Source organism: Olea europaea, unplaced genomic scaffold (genome assembly GCF_002742605.1).
Source record: "Olea europaea var. sylvestris unplaced genomic scaffold, O_europaea_v1 scaffold2443, whole genome shotgun sequence".
Lineage (NCBI taxonomy): Eukaryota > Viridiplantae > Streptophyta > Magnoliopsida > Lamiales > Oleaceae > Olea > Olea europaea.
Genome location: NW_019242624.1, coordinates 58,755 through 69,079, shown reverse-complemented (window position 1 = coordinate 69,079; position 10,325 = coordinate 58,755). Strand labels below are relative to the sequence as shown.

The 10,325-nt window shown below is 34.4% G+C and overlaps 1 protein-coding gene across 3 annotated transcripts; it reads right to left on the bottom strand.

Annotated features, from left to right (window-relative positions):
• Positions 1-10,282, bottom strand: LOC111382182 (oxysterol-binding protein-related protein 2B-like). Of its 3 annotated transcripts, none has more exons than XM_023006081.1 (11): positions 9,873-10,282; positions 7,835-8,194; positions 6,203-6,299; positions 4,679-5,118; positions 2,496-2,651; positions 2,133-2,300; positions 1,893-2,033; positions 1,564-1,785; positions 1,345-1,458; positions 678-833; positions 1-424 (listed from the first exon to the last, which is right to left on the bottom strand). In XM_023006081.1, the coding sequence occupies exons 1-11, from the start codon at positions 10,251-10,253 to the stop codon at positions 389-391; spliced, it is 2,271 nt and encodes a 756-aa protein (XP_022861849.1). In that variant the 5' UTR covers positions 10,254-10,282; the 3' UTR covers positions 1-388. The 3 variants fall into 3 exon arrangements, with proteins under 3 accessions (XP_022861849.1, XP_022861850.1, XP_022861851.1); XM_023006082.1 differs by having other exon boundaries at positions 146-424; positions 643-833; XM_023006083.1 differs by having other exon boundaries at positions 300-464.
• Between the last annotated feature and the right edge of the window lie 43 nt (positions 10,283-10,325).

Genomic DNA, 10,325 nt, shown 5'->3' with positions numbered 1-10,325 from the left:
TGATAAAACTGTCCAAATTACTCCAAGTTTGTCCAGAGTTTTCTAGACAATTTTGCTGATTCTTTGTGCAAAAGCACATGTAGTCCTTTACAAATTAGATTATTTCTTGTACACATTTTTCTGTTTATTTAGGGAACAATACAAGTAACTACCTGAAAGTAAATGCATAGCTCATAGCAAGAAAAGCCAAGAGCCATAATGAATGGTGACAAAAGCTTACACGGACTAATTACTGGTACAGAAAACGCCGTAAAATGCTAATTTTCTACACTACATAATAGCCTATCTAAAGGGCTCACTGTTCATTGTATCAGACTTTATGATTGACAAATTTTCTAAATCGAATAGCATCTCCAGCATAGGGAAAACAAATATAGTCCGTGTATGTTTAGCTGACTAACAATCCTCCAGGATTTTCTTTGTCCTGCATTTACCAGCAAAATGACGCGAAGTCAAGAGTAATACTGTCCAAGATAAGCAGAGCTAAATTTAGAAGTAAGTGAAGAAAATTGATATTATGTGAGCAGCAGTAGTTTATAAACTCGAGAGCTATCATGAGAATTGGGATGCCACGAATTTGAATGATAATATCAGAATAAGTTACGGATATTAACGACAAAAAATTTGACGTAAAGCCGTTACCAGCTTAAAAGTCAGGATCCTTCGAAAGAACTTACGAGGTCTTCACTAATTTCGCCAAAGATATTAGGGCATCCATCCCATTTTCCCTGATCTCGGGCTTCCCAATATCCACCCACATAACGGAAGGATCCTTTTTCGCTCTCTCTATCAAACCATCTGGGCTTCCAACCATTTTCTTGTAATTTTGTGGACTGTCAAAAATACGGAGGGAGCATGAGTGCAAGCGGCTTAACTGAGTCGCAAATATTCTAAAACAATCATCAAAGAGGAATTACATAATACCAAGTGTGTATTTTAAGGACATCGTTGATTTTATTACATGGTAGAAGCCTTCAGGATAAGATCGATTACTATTGCTGATACCGTGTAAACGTGCCAATTGCACAAAAACATTTTCAAATGATGGATAACGGTAGAAGTGAAGTATAACAAAACAACAGACATTCAAAAAATTCTGCAACAAGCTATAGTTTTTGCTGAGTAATTGTGTCTGGAACACCTTCCCTCACTCCCCTTACCCAGCATATGTAATTAAGCCTCTACATCATTAAAGAATTTATAGATTTAATAGCCATGTATGTTGCCTGAAATATTATAATGCTTGCATTAAAAAGAGTACAGGTTTCCATAAAACGCTGGAGACTCGACCGTCATCACTGTCTATAGACGTCAATTCACATAGCACATAGGAATTTCACATACCATCCTCTGTCGCATTTCCAACCTCAGCTTCTCTGAATTGGCCTTGTCATATTCCCCATTCTCCAGATGCCGTTGGTCGGGTCTTAATCTTGAATCTGTAGGTGGAAGCTTCTCCTTCACCCGTGACCAAATACCCAAAATCAGATAGGAGTTATAGAAGTCGAATACCATAAATAAACTAAACAGAAAAAAAGAGGGCTGCAGATACATTGTCTATACCTTCAGTCCTGGCGTCAACTCATTTAGAGTAATTGCAAAAGAAGTTAAGTTGTAGCGTGTGAGATTTAGAGGCAGCTCATTCTTTTTCCACAATAAAGATGCATCAGACTTATCTTTCACCTTGCCACTTCCATCTCCATTTACAAAATACATGCTTTCATCCCACTTTCCGAATAATGTAGCAAATTTTTTTCCCGTCACATCTTCAACAAATCCATGAACCTGCTCCAGCAGTATGGTTGAGAAAATGTAAGTATTGAATGAAAACAAATTGTCACAGGAATGTGTTGATCTTATCTAGAAGTTTGTGCAAATGAATTCACATAAACCTGGTGAGGATTGCGATCAAGAATAGACTGCTCCTTGAATTTGAGTTTGCACGAGTACTGGCGATTACCTTGTATATGCATTGTTCCGTGGTGGTCACAGTATATATTACCAAGGATTAGATTGTAGATACTGGTTGTGACCTGAGAATACCAGAAATAAAGTCAATGTACTTCGACATGTAATAGAAGGGCTAATACATCTCATCCATTATACTCGATATAAACACGGGGGGTGCACACCTTGTTCCACTGGAATATCTCCCCATCCTCAAACTCTAAAGTCAGAGTTCCAACTGGATCAACTTGAATAGATCTCCCCCAAAATTTTGATCTAAGGTTACTGTCACCCCAGAATTTCCAGCCTTCACCTTCACAATGACAGGCAATGAGTGTAGGGTGGTGACTGACCTATTTCAAGAAAAACTAGTCAACAATTTTATTTATTAAAAAAAAAAAAAAAAAGTCAAAATCAATATTTCTTTCTCCGCTGTACACTAGGGTAAAATTTACTGATGCAATATCAATTTGATAATGGCACATTGGGTTTTATGAAGTCATCTCAAAAATGTAGAAGTTTCATTCAATAGGGTTGATATTAAGTACCTTCTCTGAGAAGAAACGTACTCTCTTGTCGGGATAATCAGCTTCATAAGTCTCACCCAATAAAGGGTTGAAGGGTTTACAGTGCCTGCCCTCTGATGAAGCATACCCAGAAACAGCAAATGCTGCAACATACAAAATTCTCTGAAGGCTGCTCCCCTGGGAGTAATAAAACAGAACGCCATTGAATTAAGAAGCCGTGTTACTTTTGCAGAAATGTTAATCAACTATGTTACACCAAATCAGACATGCTCCTTGCCACTATTGAATGACATTATCTTCAAGAAAGTAAAATTCGAAATTCTTCCATAACTTCAACTCGGTTCGAGTACATTTGTAAGGCTAAATATACAGATTATTTGATCAAGATTTTATGATAAAATAAACTATTCCAAGTTCAGAAAAACAATGATTGAAGAATCATGAATCCACTAACGAAACAGCAGAATCATAGCGGCTACAATTGGTAAAGAGTGAAAATTTGATTTGAGTTACATTTGTTCTAACAGCAGCCGATAATGAGAAGTACACTTAACTTTTCAATGTAAATGTTTTATCACGAGTATTCAATAATAGCAAAAAGGAAAGTAAAGAAGCATTATCTTCTTTCAAAATCATAAACAATTTTCTGAAAAATGATCAAAAAAATAAAAAATAAAAAATTATGCAGAATACTTAATGTCAGGGAAAAAGAAAGAACCGTTGTACTAAAATCAAAGGCAAACACTGAGCCTTGGAATAGTGATTTTTTTGGAGAATGGTTAAAAAATAAGAAAAAAATTGGATTTACTTGTAAAATTATTTTATTAGAGAATATATGATTGAAAACTAGTTTTGAAAAAATGGAAACCATATCAATAACAAATCCCCTTATTTACAAAAATTATTTTATTGTCTCATATCAGTAACAAATCCCCTGATTTTTATATCTAATGAAAATTATTTTCTTTATGTAGCGCCCACATTAGCAGCTCCATTGGAACCACATCTTATGTTTATCTCTAAAATAATAAAAAACTTGTGCGGGTAGCATCTACTAATTTTTGTAAAAGATAATATCTGTGTAGCATGAAATGAACGTGTTCTTTCAAACAATCAAATTCAACCACTCATAAATTCTTACCATATATATTATTTTTAAGGTAGAAAACTTTTGCTTAACGTGTTCTTTCAAACAATCGAATTCAACCACTCATAAATTCTTACCATATATATTATTTTTAAGGTAGAAAACTTTTGCTTTGTCATTTTGCCAACTTCCCATTTTTGTTAGGAATTCTAAGTATAAATAGCACTAGCATTATTAAACAATGTAGACATTGATTTGAATGTGAATGACATTTAAATTATTCTCCTATAATTTCTCTCCCAAATTCTTAACTATACTTCTCATCTTTATCTGTTTTCTTCTTTTATCTCTTTCTATTTTTCTCTCGTGCATTACTTCCATCTCATAACCTACTAAAACAATTCCTCAAGTCTTTCTATGAGCTCATTATTATGAAACAAACCTTATGATTTTCATTGTTAGTGCACTTAATATATAACGACATGACCTCTATGCTCAAACCATTAACTTAAATTTTGCCTGTTATAGGACAGCCTAACCCATCTTACCCTTGGATTTCTAGCACATCCCCAGGATTCAAACATAGAGGTTGGATCATTACATAAAATGATCCGAGTTTCTACTTCTCTTTTCCCTTTGTCCCAATCTCTAGTAAACTGTTTTTCCCCTCACTAGTTTCAAGATTATTAACTTCATGCAAGAATATTGAATCAACACGTCTTTGTATCATCTCACTTCCCAAGTTTCTAATGCAACTAGACATCTCCACATCATGATACTACTTCCATCTTTTTCTCATTTTCTTGGATCTTCAAAACTCTATCCTTTAAAGTCACTTGTATTAGATCGTTAAACAAATAAAAGTAGCTATGAAATATACTGAAGGGCTATATATGTGCCAAAACTATTTAGCAATATCACAAAGTAACTGGTGCCAGCAATTATTTATAATCACAACCTTTTTATACATAATAATTGCAAAGACGTGGTAATGTAAGGAAATGGAAAGCCTGCAAGACATTGTGAAAGTATATTGGAGACAAAAAATGCAAGGTTTATTAAAAATAAATAAAAACCTGCAATAGGATTGATAACAGGTAATGTAAACCGAACATACCGCTTTCCCATGCTCATATGCCTGATCCAAAAGATAAGAATACTCAAAGTCTTCGAAACACTTTTGCAGGGATGACAATGGTTCGTTAAAGTATACAGGGAGACAAACTCTTGTTAAATCTTTTCCAATGTTGTCTTTGATCATAGACCACAGACTAACCCCTTTCTCTTTTTCAACAGGATCTGGTAGTCTTTTTCGTCTTTGGACTTGTGGGTATCTATGAGCAAATTGATTGTTCTTTGCCTCTGCCTTGTTCACATCATTAGTATGGTTTTTCAATCTTGCACCATTATCCATGTGATCTACTCCTAGTGATCCACAACCAATAGTTAGTTCAGAAAAATACTCATTTGTGTCAAAAAATCGGGTTTCCTCTTCATCCGATGCTTCCTCAAGGTCTTGTTTTTCAACATCATCTGGTGATTCAGTAGTGCTCCATTCTGCATATCAGAATAAGACATTAAGGAAAAAATAATTTTAAAATAACAGATTAACCATTTTAAGATTCTCTCTAATAAGCTACGCCAATCCTCCATAATTAGAAAGTGTATAGAAAACAACCAGTGTCTAATTTCTGTACTTTTTAGATGGCAGGAAGGTCATGGAGCGAGGATTACAAAAATATTTTCTTTCACTAATTAGTAAGAGGGAACTCCCTCCCTGCATCCGACATGAGGAATGTAAATCTCTCCGGGCACATATTTTCGGAAGTAAAATACAAAGTGATCTCATATTCTATTATACATAACAGCATTTTAATAAAGGTTGGTAATAATTGCAGTCAGATTTGGGTCTTTAGCCATCCAATACCACAGAGAAAAAAAAAAAAAAAAGAATTGATTTTGTTTTTCATAGAACTGTTGCTTAACGTAGCATGATGTGTATGAATGAATCATATGAATAACATTTCATAAATTAATAATGTTTTCAAAAAAATAAATAAATTTTAGGAACCAAATCAATTCTGTTTCCTAAAGTCAATATTTTTAATACCTAATATCTAGTAGTTTTTGAAGTTCTCCTTTATTTCGTATACCATGAGACTGTACAAATTGGAAATAAATGGGCAGTAAGTTGCGTGTCTTAAGTATGTTTGACCACCTAATTATAAAAGCTTTGCCAAACAAGCACCTAGTGGTTTTTTTAAGTTCTCCATTATCAGGTTTGCCCTAAGAGAATTTTATAACAGGATTATATGATTTCTTCTATACGAATGGAGGCTGCAATATAGGTTTTCCCTTCAATTCATGAAATACATTGGGTCAAACTATAATGTAAAAATTATTGCTATAACCCTCATAAAACCATCTATCACATTTTGAGGGTCCCACTAAAATATTATCTAATAAATGGAGAATATATGAATCTTCTTTTACAAAGTCCAAGAAGAACAACACTGGGTTTCAAATGATATTATGATTTCTATCAACACCAAAGAATCTTATGGTTTGATGAGATGATTTAATAGGATTTCACATGAAAAAACCATAAGAAATGAAACCAGTGTAAAGAAATATTACATACCAATGTTTTTTCCATGTGATAGATCTGAAAATTCTTGCTTCATCAATTGGTACTCACTGTCATTAATTCCAGAGGCTTCAGCTTCAATATTCGCTGCCTGTGAAATTGAAATGAAATACATTGTCCATGTTAAAGCACTTATATTCTAAATACACTGGAGACAGATGGGATTAAATGCTACACGAATGCAATATAGTAATGTGAAAGCAACAATAATACATATGAAAAGAGAGAATGATGATGCTCATAATTAGAATTTTGGAAATGAGTTTCTGCAGGACTGGAAGATAACACATTTTCTGTAAGAAAAATAAAATTATTTTCACAAGTGATTTCTTCATTTATATACTAAAAGCTTCTTTTCTCAGATATGAAATGGTACACAGGGTATGTATAATAAAGGATATAGAGAAATCTCACCAACATGGTCTACTAATCACTAGTCTGTTGATTTGACAAGGTCACAGAAAATGGACAAGAAACTACTTTAAGTAATATGAAAACTTTTGCACACACTTGCCATGTATTATTATAAATAAATCGTCATCTACACTAATATGGCCACATTTTATGTTAGTACTAGATAACATTTACAGCTAAAGGTATCTTTACTCTTAATTGCAAAATACAGTCTATGCTCCAATAATCAGGAATTGCCCATAGATTACATTTTGTATTAGTACTAGATTACATTTACAGCTAAAGTTATCTTTACTCTTAATTGCAAAATACAGTCTAGGGCTATTATTAGGGTTTGACAAGTACCCCTATATATAGTTGGCTTCTCTTCATAGTTAGAAAAGAGTTTTAACTCATTATTACTAAAATTAGAATTATTGTGAAATACACAATATTGTTGAAATTTTTTATCTATTATAGTTGAATAAAATATTCAATTTCTCTACCAAATTAAATTCTTGATTCTTGTTACCTAAGATCAATACTTCATATCATGTCGAAATATCCCGTCCCGTCTCCAACAAGTGGTATCAGAGCATTTATAATCCTTGTTCGATTTCTAACAATTTCTATAGGGTTTTCTTTTGATACCAAAAAAATAAAAAATAAATAAAAAATAAAAAAATGCATAGTATGATCTCAACCGCACAGTAATTCTTCAATTTGTTTGCCCTAGCATTTTACCTTTATTTTGGTCCCTCCATGATTGTGTATTAAAAAACAATTTTCATCACAAATGAGAAATCGTAAGGGCATTTCTTTTAAGTTAAAGCTGAATATTGAAATTAATTTTGAATGAATAGGTTAACTGTTCATAGATATAAGGGTTATCTAGTTTAAGTGCGGCTTAATAACTTAACGATTGAAATAGTAATAAATTATCATCAAAATGCCAGCAGTCAACTTTATTACCTAATTTCAAAGTACAAAACAAAATGAAATCAAAAAATGTATATGCCCCTCAAGAAAAGTAAAACTACACATATTTAAAGATGAATTCGAAAAACAAACTCTATGTATATTAAGGATGTCAGCATCTAACCAAGCGACATGGATAATTGTCCAGATAATGCGAATGAGGAAAAGTAAGAAAGTAACTAGTCTAAATTTGCAAACACAGCTTCGAATGATTAAACAAGATTTCAGTAAAAGAAAGGATGAAATAAAAATTACCTCTAACTGTCTTAATGTGTCCAGCAAATTGGAACGCTCCTCGAAAAGAACTTTATACTGTCCCTGTATTTCTGAAAATTCCAAAAGCATGATCTGCTCGCAGTCCTTGACAAGCCGCTCATCAATGCCATCTTCAAGCAAGCGTTCCTTTAGCCTTTCAGTTGATACTGATATATCCCTAGTTAGAAGGGGTATATTGTCATTCAGTGGTCTCAAGGAAAAGAGGCTTCTTGTTGAAATCAAAGCATGTATCCAGGCCACTCTTTCTTTGTTCGTATTAGTCCGTAAATGAAGTGTCTTTGTAGCAGTAAATAAGTAAAATCGCCTCTCATCAGATTTACTCTCTCGAAATGACGAGATCTGCAAACAAATCCAAGTAGCCTTTCTATGTAATTGTCCTCCATCAAGTAGTCCAAAATATACAAACTTTCTGTTTATGTGCATCTGAGATCGTGAATTACTCCATAACAAATAAGCTATCAAATGCTAATTTACATAAAATAATCAACAATTAACAAATCATTACTTGAAGTAATTAATTATCAACATCAGGCTCTTCACATAAAAGGGATAAATTTCATCAGCAATCTATTTTCAGCAGCAATTAATAGAAATCATTAACACAAAGAATACAAACCATTAAATTAAATAAAACACATTACCTTTCAGGTCAGTAGCAAGAAAACTCAAAGTAGGTTTTAATGGACACTAATTTTAAAAAAATAAAAATAATAATAAAAATAATTCGAACACGAGCCCAACCCTAAATGAATTTAAGATCATAAAAGGATAAAATAAGAGATTCTAGATTGAGTTTCGGGCTCACCAAGAACAGCACCGTCAATATTTAAGAATATGTAAGGATTTGTCCCCCGGGACATAGTCTAGTGGTGCAAAAGACGGGAGTGAGGTTATCTCACGTCTTGCTGGCAGTCGCAGTGTGGGGGTTCGATTTCTGAAATATGGAATTTGACTCCTTGTAAGAGCAGTGTACAGACAGCTCTTGTTACCTGGTCTGCTAAGGCACATCCCGCAATTTAACTCCCTCATAAAGCTCTAGGAACAGGACGGTGAAGGCTCTTAAGGTTGGAGTTAAACCCTTTTTTTTTTTTTTTTAATATGTAAGGATAAAATAGTTCTCTTTCCTTGTACCATTTTTCTAATATTTCTTCCAGAAAATGTCAATTTCATTCTGGTCACGTGCTACAGTTAAAAAAGTTGAAAAACTCACAATCCAACTTATCCAGATCTACCTTTCTTAACGAAGAAAAATTCTTACCTTTGCCCAGTTCCCACTTCAAAACACCATTGTTTTATACCCACGAAACAAATGATCAAATCTGCAGCGGTTTGCATTGAAATGGGTCTCTTTTCTCATCAAAATACTGGGTTTTTTTTTCCTGATCAAAGAGCAAAACAAAAAAACCAATTCCCTCCCCAAAATACCAATTTTATACCCACTAAACATATCAAATATGCAGCATTTTGGATCAAAATGGGTCTTTTTTCTCATCAAAATACTGGTTTTTCTTGGGGGTGGATCAGATGGTGATGTGACCAGACATAAAAACCATGAATTAGAACTCAGAAAAGCATAGGCCTACTCTCGGTTTATGCCCTAGATTTGGCCCCCGACTATTCACCTGCTGATGTGACCCACTGTAGATTAATGCCTGGTTAATTAATGGAATAAACTGTTCTAAGATGAAAATAAAAAATGCTCAGATTTCAAAGCTATTTGGTGGCTGACAGCACAGAGAGAAAGAGAGATGTATATAGAGAGAGAAAAAAGAGAAAGAGTTTCATTGCCGAAAAAATGGTAACGTCATAAGAAATTTTCACAGGCTCGATTCTTTGCCTGTAGAGGGAAATTCTTTATTGTACTACAACAATAAAAGACAAGTCCCCACTTTCACTCTCTCCTCCACTGTAAACAGTAAACTCACCCTCTAACCCTTCAAAGACGGCTCAATCACATCCCAATTAATGCATAGCTGTTTTTCATTCATGATGAATTGAATTGAGAGGTTATAATCACCTTTAAATGCACGATGCCAACAGCTTTGCTGCGTTTTCGACTGGACGGAGGCTTGACGTTGCCGATGAGGATGACGTCATCGCCGGAGATTATGTCCGGGCGGCGGGTTTTAGAGTAGGACAGTACGCCGTTGCTACGGAGGGTAAACCACCGGGATCGCCACCCTTTCCCGTAGTTTGTCCATTTGTAGAGGATCCCAGCCACGCTGGTGGTGGTGCTACTGCTGTTGACTTCAGATCCTCCAGCATTGACGTTAGATCCACCTCCGGAAAACGCCACCGCCGACCCAGTTCTCAAAAACATCGGTTCCGGCGAACCGTTCCCAATTCCTTGACTCTCCAACGTTATGCAACACAGAGGGTGCATTTCCCTGACCCGCATTTTTATCCTGTTGATTAAATTATATCTTCAATAACATCAAGCTCACCCAGAAATTAAAAAAAAGAAAAAAAA

What these genes read in the sequence shown, in the direction of transcription:
- LOC111382182 (XM_023006081.1), bottom strand. Translation starts at nt 10,253, where the DNA reads ATGCGGGTCAGGGAAATGCACCCTCTGTGTTGCATAACGTTGGAGAGT. An exon ending in CATATGAGCATGGGAAAGCG is followed by an intron (nt 2,652 to 4,678) that starts GTATGTTCGGTT and finishes TATTACTCCCAG; the next exon opens with GGGAGCAGCCTTCAGAGAAT. An exon ending in AGATATTCCAGTGGAACAAG is followed by an intron (nt 2,034 to 2,132) that starts GTGTGCACCCCC and finishes TGGTATTCTCAG; the next exon opens with GTCACAACCAGTATCTACAA.